A 19577-nucleotide genomic window follows, 5' to 3' on the forward strand; every position below is an offset into this window, starting at 1 on the left:
GTTCTCTAGCTGTGTCTACTCTTGACAAGGGTATGAACAGTGGGGACGCTCCATCGTGGGCACATCGGGCAGCGTCGTCGGCGAGGTGGTTACCACTGATGCCACAGTGACCCGGCAGCCATTGTAAAACAATGTCGTGTCCTTGATTAGCGGCGCGATGACAAATTTCATTGATATCAGACACCAACTCGTGGTAGTTTCTAAGTCGTAGACTTCGCACGCACTGAAGGGCTGCCTTGGAGTCGCAGAATATGGCCCATCCAGGGGTGGAAGCGGACTTGTCTTTTGAAGCAGCTCAGGGAGCACGAATAATGCTGTTTTGGAGCAGCTTTGGAGCGGTAAAAGGGGATTTTCGGAGCAATTTCAGAGCACGAAAAGGTGTGTTTTGGAGCAATGCAAGGTGGTTTCGGAGCAGATTTCTGGGGCCAAACATGTTAATTGATTTTTTTTTTACTTCTGGGAAACAAAAAATTCCAGTGGCTTTTACGAAACATTCAATACTGATGAACTACCAGACTTACCGCAAGTGTGTGTGTGTCTTCCTATCGTTAAAACATCACAGCTGACAGAGGAATAACTCAGAGAAAACTAGAGATAAGTGACCTTTTGCATAGCTACACTTGACAGGACCTCAGAAGTATGAAAAACGTCCATGTTAATAAAACACCCAAGCTGTCATGAACAACTGAAACTAGAGAAAATCCAATAAAAGTCACCTTCATTCTAAAACAATGAGACACAATACATTAAATTAAAAAAGCTCATGCTCACGTCATTAAACCGCCGCAGCCGAAATGTGAACCGAGAGCAAAATAGAGATAAGCAGTGCACTGCATAGCTAAATCTGACTACACTTCAGAGAGAGTGAGAGAGAAAACATCTATTGCAGAAAGGCTTGCGAGTGAAGGTGGGAGGGTCCCTCACTCCAGGAATCCTCTGGCCTGGACCGCCCGCTTGAGCAGCAACTGCGAACTTTGACCATCAGGGCACGGTCGCTGGCGCGGGCGCGCGCTATCTCGGCAGAGGTCAGCAAACGGCCCGCTTACTTCGCGTTGAGACGACAGAAAGAACGAAAACCGCTTCGCTCCCTGTAGCGGCCGTATTCCCTTACACCAGCGTTTTGTAGAGTTACGCGAGATCGGTCGACTTAGCTGCTAGCCCTTCATACAACATTACAATTTGTTGCTATCGCATTCATTGCTTCGCCCTTGCGGCGAAACTGATTGTTTCGTGCCGTCATTAACATCACGGAGGGCGCGTCAAATGATAATGACGACAGGATGCTCGCTTGGGCGCGCCACGTCGCAGATGAGAGCGGCACATGAGGGCAGCGAAGACCGCTTGGGAGCAGTTTCGGCGCAATAATGCGTTTTGGAGCAGGATGGCGCAGCAGAAGCCGATTGGCGCAGCGTGGCGCAAATGGCGCAGCACTTCCACCCCTGCTACAAGGGGGTTCTTGCATAACGAACTCCATAGCGGCTCGAAAAGCGGCGAGCTGGGAGCCCGTAGATATCGTGACGTGTGATGTCTTGAACTTGACGGTGATTGATCGAGATGGTATCACAAAGGCACCTGTCGAACTTCCCGAAACCGAACCGTCCGTGTAAACCCGAATTCGGTTAGCATACGACAAATGCAAAAGGTCCAGTGAGATCTGCTTGAGGGCTGCAGATGAAAGGCTTACCTTTTTAGATATCCCCGGCACTTCAAGGCAGGGGCATAGGCAGAAATTTTTTTCAGGGGGGGGGGGGCACCTCCTTGATCTGTAGTGGGGACGAGCAGGCAGATGTGGTCGAGTGTCATTTTCGGCTCTGTATGCTATGGCAAAAAAAAATTCGGGGGGGGGGGGGGGCACGGGCCCGGTGTGCCCTAACGTGGCTACGCCCCTGCTTCAAGGTGCACAGATTTTGGGTAAAAGCCATATTAACACTGCCCGTGAACTGATGGAAGCATTTAATATATCTTTAAGACGGGATGCCTGCGTAAGTCATACGTCAATTTCTTTGATGGATCATGAAATGAGGTTCCTGCGCGGCCTATTGTAACCTGCAGAGCATGACAATGTGATTACCGTTGTGAACAAGTGAGTGAATGTGTATACTATTGACAGCGGCGAAAAATAAAGTTACTTGAAAGTTTGCACTCATTCGTGCCTTCTGTGTCCTGGTCTTGTTTGCGCGCAACCATCTTCCCTTGTGGTCTTCTTGCCTGAGCCATTCATTTACAATCGGCATTTTTCCCAGCTTTGCTGTGAATAATCTACATAGCTGTAAATTATTCTGAGGCGATTGCTAAAATATTTATGCATGATTCCATCAATCTTTGACCTCTGAGCTATTCTTATTGAACTATTGCAAGTGTAGTTGTGAAAATTAAAAGCATTCATAGTAGAAGAGAAGAGCACAAAATAATTGCAACATCACGCTACACATCAAAGACAAGATTTCATGATTTGCAAAATGCACGAAGAAATATTGCACAACTTAAATATTTATTATAGTCTCAAAGTACAAACAACACAACAGAGCTCCGCAACAGCAGCTGCCGAAAAATCCTCACAGCTGTACAGAGAACACAAAAACAAACATTACTTGCTGTACAGATTGCTGTTCCTCTCAATAACTAGCACACAACACAATTTTAAAATGTGATACATTCAGTTGTATTTAAAGACTTCTAAAGATGCAACAATGTGGCAATGTATAAGGCACAGATGAAATGGCGTGGAAAGAACTTCAACCAACTAATGCGGTCAGACAATGATATAACAAACAGAAAATGTGCACGAAATTTTTTTTTGCTGATGCCAATGTGTAATTCTTTTAATGTAGTTCAACTGTACTTCAAAAACCGCTGTTGTAGTGGTAAAAACATGTCTGAAAAGGTGCAAAGAATTAACATGTCTTTTACCAAGCAAACAGTTGCGGGGAATTGGCCAACAAAGCAATTGTAAAAAGCAGCATGTCAGGTTGCAGCAAAGAATAAAAAAGGTGGTCTAAAGGTTACACAGGGACAAGGAGTGCAGATATTTTTCACACGTCTAATCAAATCAAATGGCAAGTTCAAATCAAACAGAACAACAAATGGCAAACAGAACAAATCAAATGGCAAGTTTTCTATACCGACAGTTGTACAATACCAACCAACAAAATGCCAGAAAGCACCAAGCTAGTTGCGTTTTCAAACCAAAAGGAAAAGTAAAGATAAAAGTTGTGATCATGGCACATGAGAGAAAGGTAAAATGACGTGCAGTGGATTCTAATAAATAAATAGTTGTACTTTATGAAACCACAGGTACTGTCATAACTAAAATAATAATTTAGGACTTGTAGATTTGATTTCAGCTACTGCATGGTCATGCTGCTGCAAGCACCGTACTTGCAGTAACTGTGATCAAAACCTCTATGGTGTACTTGTTCATCAGGATCCGACTGACTATCACTCATGGCATCCTGCTCAGGCAAACATGGCTGTCCTGTTTGTTGGCACGTGTCGAGAGTTTTACGTTCGGTTGAGTAAAAGTGCTGCTCGTCACTTTCGTTACTTGATGCATTGGTCGATGCGTTGCTTGATGGCGGTGAGCTTCTTCCTGAAGTGTCTGATGAAGGTGATGAAATTCTCTCCAACTTTGCCAGAATCTTGGCAAGTGCTGGCCTAAGCCAAGGTCTAGCTTGGTCTTGTACCTCTGGTGTTTCCAGGCGGTCTAATATTGCTTGAAGCATTGTCACGCAGTCACGGTCATCAGTGCATTCTTCCTCGTCTAGCTCTTCAATGTCTTCAATTCTTTCCTCGTCGTCCCAGTCCTGCAAAATGTAACAGAGGAGGTTTTTGTGTTTTAATACACTCTTGTCCGATTTGTGCAGTAACGAGGTTAGCACTTCATCTCACCATTTCAAATAGTGCTGTAAAAGTGACAGATTAACTAAAACTTTTGGTCATAAGAAACACTATGACTAGAAGGACTGGTAGTGTACTAAAAAAAAAACTTTAGCTTCATCATGTCCAACTGAAATATGTATAGGGCGTAAGAATGTTCTGCTTTGAATAAAAGTGGCTGCATTTAAAGGGACTGTCTACCGTCCTTCATCGCTTTTCTGTTTTGTACCGCAATAGAATGCGTACCATCTGAAGTGTCCAACCTTGCAGCGCTTTCTCTGGAAAGTGAGTAGAAACATTTAAAACAGAATTTTTCTATCTGCGTTCGGTCTTCTTCCATTGGTGTGAAACATGCCCACGACACTGGTCGGTGGATGCGATGACGATTGTAGTGCCGGTAAAAATTAAAACTGAAAGCACATGTGATTTCTGTAGGATTACTTTATTTTCTCTGAACACTAGTGTAATGAATATAACAGTTGTTTTCAGCGTGCTAGTGGTAACATGAGGCCTTATTATACGATTACAGAACACTTGTTTTGCTGTAATCGAAGTGCATGCGTTTATTTTACCACTGCTGCCGCAATCCAAGCCAAGTTGATTCATCAAAAAGAGACGATCAATACACGCCTTCACAGCGCAGTTTATGTCAGACATCCTAACAACAACACAGCGGCACAGTACGACCAGCGTGGAGGGCCACATGGCATAGCACGAGTTAAAGCAGACGAAATCGAAGACGGCACCGCAAGCAGCGCGACCGGGTGCCTTTTTTTGGATGCGTGAGAAAAAAAAAGCAAAAAAATTACTCTCTGATGCAACCGAAAGCTGCCTCAAGTGCATAAAATAAAATTTCAAGTTATATATGTTTTTCAGCAAAATGAGTCTACCAGCGAGGATTTCTTGTCCTACCAGTAGATTGACCACATCGCTGCTAGGTGACGCTAGCGGTCATTCTTTCACGATTTTCTACATCAAATTAAAAATATAATTCCTTTTTTATGGGGCAAAAGCATGCTCGTTGCTGCCGATGTGACGAACGATCTTCTCATTTTCACGACAATCAGAAAAACTTTCCGAGCGGTAGACAGTCCCTTTGAAAGACGTGCATGTTGTATTATTTAACATGTTCACTGCAGTATGCTTTCTTGAGGTCTCGTTTTAAGTGTGGAGTGACCCACCTGTGGGCCACTCGGCATACCTTCTAGGTGTGCCATGACCCCCGGTGGGTCACGAGCCTGTGCCTGTTCATATGCCCTAAATAGGTGGCACTGCTGCCTTTGCGGCTGGCATTTAGCACACTTACTTGTAAGACAGAGCTATTTCTTGCCTTTTTCGCGTAAAGCTATGCTGAAATCTAAAGCGTCTGGCACCAGAAAACACAAACACGTTTGTTTCCTCGGTGTTGTGCTTTCTTTTGCGGAATGATGATCCATGAGTCGCGCTAAAATGTTTGGGAGCAGCAGGAAGAATGCATGTATACTTGTTAGAGTGAAACGTAATTCAAAAACCGCGGAAAATGGTGGCAAGCAATACTACAGAGAAATAGGCCGCCACTCCGCTCCTTAAAAACAACATCGCCATCCCACATTGAATGCAGTAAAAATATATTATATAACTGGTAAGCACAAATAAACAAGACAGGGACACAGGAAGAATGAACATGGACATCCTGTGTCGTTTATTTGCACTTACCAGTTATGCCATCAAGTATGAACCAACTCGCCCAGTTACAAGTTTTATTGAAAAATATATTTATTGGTTGCATTATCAAACCTTAGACGGCAGCACATGACGGAGAGTTCTTGAGCATGGGTCACTGGTGGGGCACACCGCATGCAGCATGAAAGCGTTTTCATTCAGTGCGTGGTGAGTCACCAGTGGGTCACGGCATCTAACACCAGAAAAGTATTCTTCTGGTTATTTATAACCTCTTGCAACAAGAATCATACCTCTGCGTTCTAGTGTGATGAAGTTATCACATTAGCAAGCAGATACATGCTCGTAACATCGTGGCTGCGTAGGAGCACAGGCCGTGACCCACCGGCGTAGGTCGGCGAACTCACTCATGAGTGGACTCACCCAGGCTTACACTCACATTGAGCCGTGAGCCTGAGTGAGTCTGGGTGAGTAATGTCTTCATGAGTTTGAGTCCAAGTGAGTCCGGTCGAGGAAAATTTTCGTGAGTCTGAGTTGGAGTGAGCCCAAAGCGCGAAATATATTTCTTGAGTGAGTTTAAGTGAGCTCCACATTTTTTGCAGACATGTGGTCCAATTTTCTCGACTTCAGCATTACTGTGAGTATAAACGTGAGCCTTATGTCGGCTCACTTTTACCAGAGGACTCTGCTTTTACACTTACAGCTACACACACATACTTCATGGCACTAGCTTTCATATGATACGCCATCTCAATATTTATCGATCAGAGGTGCGAGTTACGGAAGGGGGGTTCTTATGACCTTCCTCCTGCAAAACCTTCCATGGGAAGTTTTTGATAAAGATGTCTCGTGTAAGTCCCTTCTTTATATAAGTGTCCTTACTGCATTGCAACCATTGATAACTTGTATTTGAAGATACGAGATTTAAAAGGCGCCAAGTAGAGGACCAATTATGTGAGATTTTGGTGTTAAAAAAGCATTGACGCTATGGTCGAAAAAGTTAAATATATGCTAACAGACTCGTGAATCAACTCACTCAGACTCACTCAGGCTCAGATCGAGCCGCGAGTCTCAGTCTGAGTGAGTCCGAGTGAGTAATGTTTTGGCGAGTTTGAGTCCGAGCGAGTTCGGTTGAGAAAAGTTTTAGTGAGTCTGAGTCCGACTGAGTACGGATGAGGGAAATTTTAGCGAGTCTGAGTACTAGTGAGCCCTAAAGGCAAAACATATTTCATGAGTGAGTCTGAGTGAGCCCCACATTTTTTGATGACCTATGCCCACCGGTGACCCACGCCGCAGTGAACGTGTCGCATTTCTTAGCAAACCAAAGGCACTTTGAGCCAGGGCCGTACCCAGGAATTTTTTTCGGGGGGGGTTTGCGTGTAGAACGGCTGCCATTTTTTAAGATTTATACTGGCTTATTTTTGTGAATAAATCACGTACATCGCTTACTTGTAATAATTCGATGGTACTTTTCAATTATTTGTACCCAAATAAAGAAATTGGTATGTCAACCTCAAATTCTGGTTAAAGCAAGAAATAAGTTTGGACAATAGCACCACCAAAGCCGGGGACACCGCGACCAACGGCTCCTGATGAAGTAACACAATGTAACCACGGTACAAAAACGGTATGTATGTGTTACAAGCTGCCACTCTAGCGTCGCCAGCGCGAAGTCGGCGACGGGAATGGCAGCAGGTTAGGTCGTTCCGTACGTAAGCAGAGACAGTGAAGAGATCAGAGACGTGTGTGGGGAAAAACAAAACTCTAGTGATATTGCAGCACGAGGAATCTAGTACAACACTTAATACCAACTAACAAAATACATATAAAATCAATAAATCAGCTTACAAGAGAGAAGTATTACAAACTACACAAAACTAACCAACAATAAAACTACAGATGAGAAAGTCCGAAGGTATAAGCAGGTGAAGGGATACCTGTGATGACCGGCAGCTTCGAGTCCACGACGATCGGATGCAAGAAGTCAGAGAGAGTTCTGGCACAACTGCGATGTCGGCGGTGTTGCAGCGCTGGTGTTTCCGGTAGGCTAGTGCTTGAAGCCGATCTCGGGCAGATTGAACTTACTCGAGATTCAAGTACCGATGCCTACGTTACAGACGTTAATTTCGCGTCACAACTAGACGAATGGCTAAGTTTAGGTGGCCAGCCGATACGGAGCCACAACCACTTAAGGGATACTTCTTGATCTCCTTCTACACCATGTTGGTCAGCAACTAGACTGCTTAGCAAGGCGAAATCCTGCGCTTAAATCGACCTCCGTGTCCCCTCATTCTCGTCCTGGGGGAAAAGAGACCTCTACATGGGTCCAATCATGCACGTTTCATTGTTAGAAACTCCACCCTAAAAATATATTGACCGCGTCCCTTTTTAATTAGGAGAGGGTCCTCAACTGAGCGAGAGTGACAACCTGTTGGGGTTCTCTCATACGGCTTGTCCACAAGCAGTTTTGCCCGTGGGAATGGTCAGTTTCCTTGGTTTCAGCCGGTGCGTCTTGCAGTCTACAGCTGGTTCGGGGTGCATCGCGGCCTTTGACGACCCTGCCGACGCCGCCGTAGGTACAAAGGATCAAACATCGGCGACTAACGTTTGAAGAAGAACACCCCATTCAGTACTTCCCTGCACTAAAGACCAGTCTTTTCATGAGCGAACGGTTCCACCGGTCAGCGGGGGAGTGCGGCGCCCGTTAATTTGCCGTTACGCCGGGTCGCAAAAATGGCAGTCCGTGACAGTATGTATGCAAGCAAACAAACAAGTCGCCCGACATTCCGATCTTCTTGTTACCGTTCGCACATTCTGCTTGCTGGATAGTTTCCTCGTAATTGCGAAAGAATAGAAGGGTTGAAGCTTGGGCTAGCTGGGTTTAGCTTTTAATCGACTCTTGAAACATAGAGGGAAGTTTAAACGAGGAAGTTTTTCCTTCTCGGCAACTTGCAAAATTCTGTGAGGACTTGTTCTGGGGTCACTTGAAGTTCTCGATGGATGCTGAGCAGTGCTAGTCCGGTCAATCTGTCGTTGTTCATATTGCACCTCCACCAAATGTCACGGGAATCAGGAATACACTGAAGAGACAGAAGCGGGTATATTACAATATTTACAAGTAGCTGTGGCACCGAATGGCTGCCAGCATCTCGCGCCGCATTCCAGCTTCTTCTTTGTCTCTTCATCCCTGGGTTGTCTCCAACGGCATGCTCATGCAGAATGCCTCGTAACAATATGATTTCGAAGGTAGCTCTTCAGCCTTCTCAGTGTGGAAAAAGTCCGTTCCGGGGTCGACGTCGACACGGGTAAAGTCGCCAGGATAGAAAGTAGGCTGTGGATGTTCGGAAAAAAGTCGCGGTTGCACATCTCTAAGGCCTGTAAAGCACAAGCTGGGCGATTCTTTTCTTCGATCTGGCAGCATTTGTTCACCCACAGTGTGAACTCTGCTTCGATGACATTAGCGGAAGGAATGTCGCCAAGGTAAAACTGCACTGCATCATCAATATCAGAAAGGCTAGCCGATGCGCAGAATTTCGGCAGCAGCATGTTAAGGCCAACCACGACCTTCTTATGGGCATCGAACCGGTCTCTTAATTGATTTTCGAAGTCAGCCAGCAAAGGCAAATACACATTCCTCCGGTAGTACTCTTCGGGAGTAGCAGAAGGTACGTTGCTTCTTTGCATCTGCCTTCCAGTGATGCGTGGTAGGGCCATCTCAACATTTGTGATCTTCAGCAAAGAGAGCGACTTCAGAAAAATCTTATTAAATTCCGTTTCCGCACTAGCCCTTTTTGTGGAAAGAACGTCTATAACATTCTTTACGTGATCGCGCGCTTGAGCCAAGTCACAGTCAATTTTTTGAAGAAACTTGCAAAGTGGCAGTGTCAAAGAGAAGAGGTCGCTACAGATCTGAAGCGAAACGACAAACTCGGGCTTCGTAATGGCATTGAGCAGTTGAGAAGCTTTTGATGAAGTATCAGACGACGCGGCCTCTTCTTCCAAATATTCGAGGAATTGTACAATAGGCACGTACAGTTCAAGGAAACGCTGAAGTGCATCGTGACTCTCTACCCACCTTGTTTGGCAAAAGGAGAGAACTGATTTTCTTTTTTCTTGTGTTAAATCTTCTACTTTGTCTCGCAGTTGGTTCGTCCTCTGTGGCGAAGCTCTCACAAACGTACAGGTTGAGGATACAGTTCCCAAACAGTTGCGGATGCTGGGGAGTTTGCATGCGTGAAGCAGAGCAAGGTTCAACGAGTGGGCGCTACAATGCACGTACAACGCTTTGGGCGCTGTTTGACGAATGAAGGCTTGAACACCGTTAAGGTGGCCGCTCATTGATGCCGCGCCGTCGTATCCTTGCCCGCAAAGTAGGTTCAGGTCAAAGCCATGACCTCTAAGGCTGTTCAGGATTGTGCTCGCCAGCGCCTTGCCAGTGAGATCGTACACGGGAACGAAATCTACAAAATCTTCTTTAAGTATGGGCACTCCCGACGTGTCGTGTCCAACGTACCTTACACATAGGGAAATGTGGGCGGTGCGAGATATATCAGTGGCCTCGTCAGCTAGAACTGAAAAACACGAACCTGAGTTGACGTTTTCAACTATCTTTCTTTGTATGATTTTACCACAGAGGGTGATCAACTCATTTTGAATTTTTGGGCTCGTGTACAGCGCATTCGCCGGAGATGTTTCCATGTGAGCTCTCAAGGCGGCATCTCCACATTTTGCTCTCATCCTAAGCAGTGCGCGGAAATTTCCATCATTTTTCAATGGCAGCACTTCAGACATATTTATCGGACCAGAGTCGTCTGTGCCGCGAAGCGGTACTTCTTGCCTGCCACAGAAAAGGATTGTTTCTATTATTGGCAGCAAGTTCTTGCGGTTTTCTTCCGCCTGCTTTTTAAGACCGTGGTCAAGTTGTGTTAAGATGTCATGCTGTGAGCGGGACCGGACTGCTAAAAAGTTCTCCGATAGCGTTGTTGACATGGCGTGATAACTGCTGGATGCGTGGCTCTTAAAGGCGTCCATGGCTTTCTTGTAATTGGTGAACTCCTTAGTTACAAAACAGCCCAAGCGCTGGTGCTCCCCTTTTCCTGCACACTCGCTTGCGAAGACTACGCAATATTTGCATAATGCTCCTTGAAGCTTCTCTGAATAAACAAGCCATGGGTAACGATCTACCCAGTGAGGTTGGAACTTCAGATTCCTTTTCCCTGTGGCTGGATAATCATAGTTAGCCGGAGGGGTCCACGGATTGAGCAGCAGCTTCTCCGTCGTCTCTGGATCATTTACATTATTGCTTTTCGAGACAAACAGTCCCAAGTCCAAAATATTCGCACTCGTCGCACAGAGGGGAGGCGAACCAGAATGTGTAGGTGCCATGCCACTCACCTTCCTTGGGCATTGCCCAGTGGTAAAGGCGTCACTTTGCCCAGCGTTGACTGTAGAACAAAGGTCACTTGGAGTTGCACTGCGGCCACCATCATTTTCCGGCGGCGCATGGGTGTCCTGCTTGTGTTCGTTCTCAGGGGATTCACATAAACCGGTGCATTCTCCTGAGTCGCTACAGAAGTTCCGACGCGCTTGGCTTTCCACCAGTGCTGAAGAGGGCGAAGTTTTATCCTTCGAAGGAGGCGGTTCTTCTCCGTCCGCTTCATCGGTTCGAACTTTCTTGAAGTAAGACGCAAGACTCCTTTGCTTCGTTGTTGCAGAGTGTCTTTTCATTTTGCTGCCGCAATCCTGTGCACGCACACAGAAGTGGCCAGTGGCTCCAAAAAGACGTTTGCGACTGCTTCGACTGCCTGGCGTGAACGGCGGGCGATGTTTTCTTCCTCTCTTATCCACTTTACAGTGGCTAGAATGTAGAAGTGTGATGAACGCGCCGGCTCCCGCGTGGCGCATGTGTTTTCTGAACGCCGCTACAGCTGGTGTGCATGCAGGACCATTATTGTACTCCCGCTGCAGCAAACTGGATTAACGCTACTTAAAGACCTTTTCACAGAAGACTCCATGGGCACTCCATACTCCCCTTAATATACGTGAACCCCCCAAGAATGCACTGCCGAGACATTTGCACTCCCGTGGTACAGTCCAGAAAGCAGGTGTTGCTCCGTTCCTGTGAAAAAGTCACCTTTTCACAGACGGCTCCCTGGGCGCCTGCATAATTCTCTCTGGGCTGCGCTAATTAAATAGCCGTGACCCCCCAAAAATGCACTTTGTAGGCTGTGACGTCAGCCTCTGTACTCCCGCGCGCAGCCCAGCTTGGCGGCGTTTTTTCTCTCCTGTGAAAGTTGACCGCTGGTGCCGGATTGTGTGCCGGCTGTATCCTCGCTTTGTGTGCTTTGTAGGGAGGCGCATATACCTTGTGTGTACAGAAGAGGTAGATTTCCTTGCGTGTGGTTAAGGTTGTTCGAAGTTGCTCGGATATGCCAGTCTTTCAGTAGATGTCATCTTCGATGATTCGTTTCGGTGGCGAAGACTACAGTTTGAGAAAAGTTTACCCTGCAGCCTGCGTCCTCGGAATGCGCCGCTGAGTTTTTCCGCTTAGGGGTTTCGTTCCCTGGCAAATTTGCGCACGTCGTGTTGGTGTTGCCGTTGCTGTCGAACTGTTTACTTTCACAGAAGGAGACGCGCTTTTCGTAGAAACCCAAAGCCGACACGTGCGGTCCGCACAGACGGATAACTTCTCCAGCGGCAATGCACAAGGAAAGCATCTGGAATCAATAAAGGAGCTGCTACGGGGTGAAAGACGAAAAAGAAAAGACTCGAAGGAACGCGAGGGCGAAGTGCAAAGCTGTACAAATAGGGCAGGTGCGCGTGCGGGGGAGGGAGCGCTGAGGTGTTCTGGTAGGTTTGAAGAAAGGAAGAAGAGGGAAGCAATGCCAGGAAAGTTGCAGTGTAACTTTGGCAGCTGGGGGTCGCTGTGAAGGCGTGTAAATATTTTAGTATCACCCGAAAAGTTAAAGCATCAAAAAAATTTCGGGGGGGGTCAGAACCCCCTCAACCCCCCCCTAGTTACGGGCCTGCTTTGAGCATTTCTATCTATGTATCCATCTAGTATCTAGCTGCCTACGTCTGGTTGGTCTCATGGTCGCCTCGTCTTGTGCCCGTGTTTGCATGCCCTGTCTTTTAGAATAGTCCTAAGCATTTTTCTATGTGGTCACAATAAACCGACACTTCCTTGCTGGCCCAGCCAAAGGTTGCATCATTCTCCACAACACAGGGAGTGTTTGGGACAGCAGTGGCACAGTCACGTAGTGTGCATGACATCTGTCACGAACGTTGTTGCAGCAAGCATATAGTGAAGCAGTGTGCTGGCACAATACGCAGGTCTGTAATCTGGCACCAGAACTGTTGTGCCGCTAATCACCCAATTAATTATTTTAGCTGGACACTAGGAGCAAATTTTATTGCTTCTTGAAGTCGTGCTTCCTGAATTAGCAAGAAGAGTTAAACAGTTTCCCAAATGGACAGCTTGCACTCACTTCACTGTGTTGCATATTACTGAAGAAAATAACTGCTGAAGACATCAACATGTTCAATGAGCTGTTCAACATGCCCCATTTGGAGAGCCATACCAAAATTATCATTTTTGTTTGCTCTGAACGAATATAGCCCTATAAACAATAGCCTATGTATTCCAAGCCTGAGAGTTCATTCTTTTTATACAAAAAGTGAACATGACTGACTTTAGATTAACTATATATTTAACTATATACTAATTATGGTTAATTGCTGGAAAAAACAAATCAACATATTACCACCTTCGCTATCTTGCAACAGAATATCAAGCACATTGCAATGAAGTTGTGTAAATTTGACAAATTTAGAGACAGTATCCTTCATAATTCACGCCTGAATGGGATATTTTGATGTGAAACATTTTTGACACACACTCAAAGGTTTATGCACTCAGAATAAAACGTTCTTGGCAGCAAAAGAACTAGAAGTAACAGCCTGACTTACAGTTTTCACTTTCCTTTTGCCCACTGTAAACCTGAGCAAGCGACTTCGCTGTCATTTCACCACTTCGTCGACATTCGAACCCCCGAACACTTTTATGTGCATATTTGGCTGTTCTTAATGAGCGGTGGTATCAAATGTGGGCTGAGATTGGCAAACGTATGGGAATGTGTACAACACACTGAGTAAAGCTGCACAATGGGTACCGCCAGTGCCTCCATTGCTGCTGCTGTCCACAGGTTTTGTCACGTTCCCCACAGTAATCTAGCAGTCAGTGGCAGCAGGCTTTTAATAGAGTTTGGATTTGCATTAGAATAGAAGCTTGAGCAAGTTGGTAGGGATCCATAGTTGGAAATGCGTGCACTTCAGAATGTTTTTAATGAAAGACGTAAAAAAGTGGACGGGAGAGGTGCAAACCCACAATTACAGTTTGTTTAATAAAAGGAAAGAGAAACAGGAAAGACACAAGCTATTATTGGTGTCGGTGTGCATGCCCCCCCAAAAAACTTTATCTCGTCAAGTCATATTTATTATGTTTTGCATGTGGATGCAAGGCAGTCGTACTCATCACAGCTCAATGCAATCGATGGCTGGCTAATACACAATTCGACAAGATAGTGTTTTTCTTGGGTCAAGCACACAGATAAGCACCAGGTTAGCTTGTGTCTTCCTGTTTTTTCAATAAACTTTAGCTGTGAGTTTGCACCTGTCCCATCTGCTTCTTTTCGTCTTTTGTTAATTAAGTGCACACGTTTTGTGAGCTTACCTCGTAGGCAGGTACCATACTCATGATGTCGTCCACGTCACTGTGATCACTCAGATGGCTTGCGTCACTGTCAGCAGGCTTAAATACGGCATGAATGTGCTTGCAAAGAGTCCCCCGTGACTCGTGGTCCGGGCATGTGCAGGTTGCGGTGTGGATGCACACCCGGCACTCGGCGCAGGCATGTACGCAGAATTTTTTGCATGGGGCCCATTCTGTCACAATGTACTCCAGACCATAGCTTGCTTGGGAGCGAACGCACCATTGGTTGAGGGCAACTTTGTGAATGTCCCTGCCAGAGATGCCTTGCCCTCTTTCATGTCTGATTCTTGTGTCCCGCTCAAACCTGTCCTCGGTTCTTCTGATTAATCTAGGGACAAGAGCAAAAATTTTGCTCCTCGTCAGCTTTAACAGCACCGAGATTAATCTGTCGATTCGCTTGTTGGTCGTCTTGTGCAAGTAGCAGAACATTAACACCTTGTGCACTGCGTCGTGCCTCATGCTTGCGTCGGCTCCAGCCGTCCTACGGAAGTAAGCTGCCCAAGCATGTCTGTGGTATGCATAGTTATTTTCTACACAATATTTGACATTAAGCATGGCGGGCTGTGTTTCTGCTTTCAAATCGCACCAGACCAAGAAGTTGTCAAGGAAAAGCTGGAATGCTGCCGAGTCTGGGGTGTCCATGACTTTTTGGAATTCCTGCATACATGAACGAATTATATGAATGAATGAATTAATGAATGAACATTTATTTCCTAAAGAGTATCTTGGGAGTGGCCCCAGTTCTGCTCCAGAAAAATAAAATTACAGCTCCTTCACGTGAATTGTTGATAAACTGGCAACACGACAGACCATAGCAACACTTGTGAAGGTACCAAGTAGCACTGTTTGTAGCACTCCATTCTGCTCAATGAAACTTATCCCAGAATACTGTATCCCCTTCAGAATGCTCTTAAGTTTCTAAGCAGTGCTTAGAAACTTAAGAACACTCTTAGAACACTCTTTTTGCGCCAAAAAGGCAGCAAAAAGAGTGTTCCACACTCGCCGCCATGGCTGCGACTGGCGCTGACTGACACTCCTAAGTTTCAATCCACATATATACCCCATAGAGTGGACGGGGAGATGACCGCCGCCGTAGCTCAGTGGTAGAGCATCGGACGCGTTATTCGAAGGTCGCAGGTTCGGTCCCTGCCGGCGGCAGGTTATCTTTTCGTCCACTTTACTTTCTTCACATTTATATTCTAATTACTGCAAATAACATCCCCTATACTTTCCTTGGCATTACTGTCTGTTAGTTCTCATTAAGCAGTGCTCTTAACTTTCCTAGCACAGAGGCTGGCATAGAGATGTTAAGTTGTCTTGCAATTCACTTCTTACTACCACCTGGTTACATGCATCTCTTAGAAACAGCACTGAAGGGACACTAAAGAGAAAAACGTTTTTTGCTGTATTAGTAAAGGATCGTTAATTCGAACTTACAGTTCATTCGAACTGTCGCCCTGGTCCCAGCACAGACAGCCCTGTGTTCTTCTATGGGGGAAAGCTCCCGATAATTCGAACACATCAGTATCCACAACGGTTAAGGGGAGATGCGGGTCGAAAAACGTGAGTTTCTTCAAAAATTATCGATTTCTTGTTTTCACCTGTTTTGTTACGATTAGTATCTCTACTGTTCCGAAAATAAAAATCAAAGTCGAGACTCAACCGGAAATACGTTAAAATTGCATCCAAAGAGCACAAGGTAGTTGTTAACCTTGACCGAAAGTGTGACGTCTTCTAGCGCCTCGCGGCCGATGACGCGCGGCCGCTCGCTATTGGGGACCGCATGAGGAGATCTTCAAATGACCATGGTTTCCCGCGCTGCAGAAGCGCAAGAAATAATAAAGAAAGCATGTTTTTACCGCGCTTTTCGAGCGCTGCGACTGTCTTCACAGAAGTTGGCGCGGAGTGATCACAATGCGTTGCAAAACCAAAGCAAACCAAATTTACCAGAAATGAAAAATAACGAAACAGCAGCATTTATCAGCAGATGAGAATTCAGACGCTGCGCTGGAGCTCTTGGGCAAGCTGCAAACGATTCTCATGGAGCCACAACAGAAGAAACGCAAGCAAATGCAAATTACTGATAACTTTTCATTTTGACTGCGTTAACTTTGCCACGTAAATAAACGTGAAGCATACATAGCATCATATATTCCACATTAGGGCTCACTGCTCAAATGAATGCATGTTGGTGCTTGTTTCTGGCGTATCACTGACTGATCAATTAATTCTGTTCCCTGCTAGAGCTCCATGAACTTAATTTACGAAATCACCAGCCACAAACGTGTAGCAGTGCCTAAGTCGCGATAACAAGTCCAGAAGTGGCTTCTTTGGGTTCTGCCTGCGCAGTCCGTTCATCCTAGCACGTGCCCGCTAATTTGAACTCCACTTATTTCAACCAATTTATAGTCCCCTTCCAGTTCAAATTAACGGGCTTTTACTGTATAAGTAAATCACCCTTTCACGATACCAAAAACACCACGCTTACCGTAAAAAAATGCCAGGCCTGCACTGAAACCGCAGCACAGTCACAGCGAAAGCTGGAAGAGCGGCGTTTCTAGATCCCGTTGTAAGCTCTCTTGGGGCTACAATACAAGTACACTAGCAAGGTACCCACTATGCCATAAATCACAATTTTCGTGAAGTCGGGAAGCACCTACTAAGCCAATATTCGTCATTCTGCGGAGAAGCCAGGCACCAGCTACACGTCTGTAAGGCATTATGTGCACTTTGTTGAAGCGACGACTGATGACGATGAAGAATTATGGCTCAGCCCTTTGTAATGGGTTGGAAGCTTTAAACGGCCCACCAGTTATGCAGTTTGCATTGGGTGACACCCGGTTGCTATTTCCCTCTCCCGCCATGCTGTATAACATACGTTGACGTGGGAAAGTCGGGGGGGGGGGGGGGGGGGGCGAAGCACTTTATTGAGACCCCGAGGAAATGGATCATGCGCTTATGGGCTTCCTGGGCAACCAATACAAGTGCACTTGCGAGGAACCCACTACGTTATAAATCATTGTAATTTTTGAGAAGTAGGGAAGCAGGCACTATGTCATTTTTCGTCACTCTACGGAGAGCCGTGGTACCTGCTAAACGCATGTAAGGCATCATGTGCACTTTGTTGATGCTGTGCCTGATGACGATGAAGAATTATGGCAGAGCCCTTTGTAATGGTTTGGAAGCATTCAACAACCTACTCGTTGCGCAATTCGCAATGTGCGACGCCTGGTTACAGAATTCGCGCTGTGCAACGCTTGGTGCTTATTTTACTCTTCTACCACGCAATATTGCATATGTTAATGTGGTTCCTTCCCAACATGAAGCCTGTATACGGTCTTTTCGCAAAGCAGTGTCAAGCACCGGCATGGCTCAGAAGGAAGGAAGGAAAACGGGAGATAACATATCTCGAGCGCGGGAGGGGGGGAGGGTATAAAGTATGCCGACCGGGGGGGGGGGGGGGCACTGCGATAGCAATTATATGGACACTGTCAGCGGGATTTTGCGGTCGTCGCCGATCTGTACAGAGTCCAAACCGATAACATCGCTTAACGCATCGTCTGTTTCACGTGCGAGTAAAAGCGCGCTAGCGCTAGGGACGAACGCGGTTGAAGCAGAGATGAAACGACCCGGCCGTCACCGTCGCGCGAAGGCCACATGCGATAACATCGCTCCGGGTGCGAGGCCTGTCGTCGCTTGCTTACCAGTTATTTCGTCGGGCAAGATTCTGTGTGTACACAAACGCATCATCTATGAAACGGCTCATCTATTAATGGCTCATCTATCATCTATTAACGGCTGATATTATTGGCTGATATAACCAACATTTAGGATGTTGCCAGACAACTTTGCTCATGTGGCCAGACAAAGCACTGGACGCGCGGGGCAAAACTGGATTTCCGGGAGATTTTCCTATGACCCGTACAACCGGGAGAAACGTTCAAAATCCGGGAGTCTCCCGGGCAATCCGGGAGACATCGCAGGTATGTGCTAGGTAAGTGAGAAAACGGGCAAGAAGAAGACGCGGGTGGTGACGCCACCTTGAAATTCCTGCACCAATCACCATGACATGATAAATTTTCAAGGCATCTACTAGGGCCTACGTAGTTTCTAACAGGTAAAAATGAAGTACATTGGCTTCTGGGGGAGCCAGAGACTTAGCATACCAAGTTTCAGGAAATTTCATTGAGCCAATGTCACCAAAATATGAAAAAAATCACGCCATATCCACGAAGTGAATGATGATGAGTGGTCGAAGCTCCGGAGGTAATCTGGTAAACCGCCAATCCCCGTAAATTTTGCCCACTCGATCATCATACAAAGACCTGACACACAAACGCGGGGGTCCTCATATATGACGTTAAGCTCAGGGGAACGTTTATTGTCGGCGTTGCCGTTTTGCCTTTCGAGGGCGAGAGCGCCTTCACAATTGTTTTCATCCATGCCAGAAAGAGAATGTGTGGTCTGCAACACGCTTATACTTCATGGTCATCAGCGTTATCGTTATCACGTGTAGTGGGTACATTCCACTATACTGGAACGCGCTTACTCTTCATGGTCATCAGTCGTCGTCATGGAACACGCTTATACTTCATGGTCATCAGTGTCATCGTCATCATCTCGTGTAGTGGGTACATTCCACTATACTGGAACGCGCTTATTCTTCATGGTCATCAGTGGTCATCGTCATCTTTATCACGTGGAGTGGATACATCCCACTATGCGTGGCTACATACTACACACTACAAAGGAGGGACAGGCCCACACCCTGAGGAGCTTCGCCCCTAAAATACACCTTGAAATCCGTGATGTGATGCGTGGAGATTTTGATGCGAAACCTATAAGTGAAATATTGACCTTGATTTTCTGCTCTATTAGGAAACATACAATGGTGAAATTAATGTCACTAGAATCTTCAGCATACACTTTAGTGTCCCTTTAAAAAGGTCATGAACGACCTCTCGGGTTTGGTGAGAAAACGCATCCTGCGGATAGCAGACACTGCCATGAACATCTCAGCCAAATCTTGCAGTCGTGTGTGGCGAGGAGAGCTTACAAGCAAAGCACGAAGTTGCCATTTTCTCAGATGGATGGATGGATGAATAAACTTTATTTCGGTCCCTCGGAACGCGCCCTAGCACGTTGCGGGCCGCTCCCACGTCGGAACAGAAAGACCAAGTCTCTCTGCTGCGTAGCGGGCCCGTTGGACTGCCCATAGTTGTGCTTCGAGTCCGGAGCTTGTAATAGCTTCTTCCCATTTTGACGGCGTGAT

The 19577-nt window shown here is 46.2% G+C and overlaps 1 protein-coding gene across 3 annotated transcripts in view; it reads right to left on the bottom strand.

Moving 5' to 3' along the window:
- Positions 1-3100: 3100 nt before the first annotated feature.
- LOC119390894 (uncharacterized) overlaps positions 3101-19577 on the bottom strand; it is a 43355-nt gene continuing 26878 nt past the window's right edge. For all 3 annotated transcript variants that reach the window (XM_037658601.2, XM_037658600.2, XM_037658602.2), the window contains 2 exons: positions 14267-14962; positions 3101-3803 (listed from right to left, as the gene is read on the bottom strand). In XM_037658601.2, coding sequence (XP_037514529.1) covers positions 3345-3803; positions 14267-14962 — 1155 coding nt within the window. In that variant the 3' untranslated portion in view covers positions 3101-3344. The remainder of the gene's footprint in view (positions 3804-14266; positions 14963-19577) is intronic.

The sequence above is a fragment of the Rhipicephalus sanguineus genome, chromosome 4, assembly GCF_013339695.2.
Source record: "Rhipicephalus sanguineus isolate Rsan-2018 chromosome 4, BIME_Rsan_1.4, whole genome shotgun sequence".
In the NCBI taxonomy this organism is placed as follows: Eukaryota; Metazoa; Arthropoda; class Arachnida; order Ixodida; family Ixodidae; genus Rhipicephalus; species Rhipicephalus sanguineus.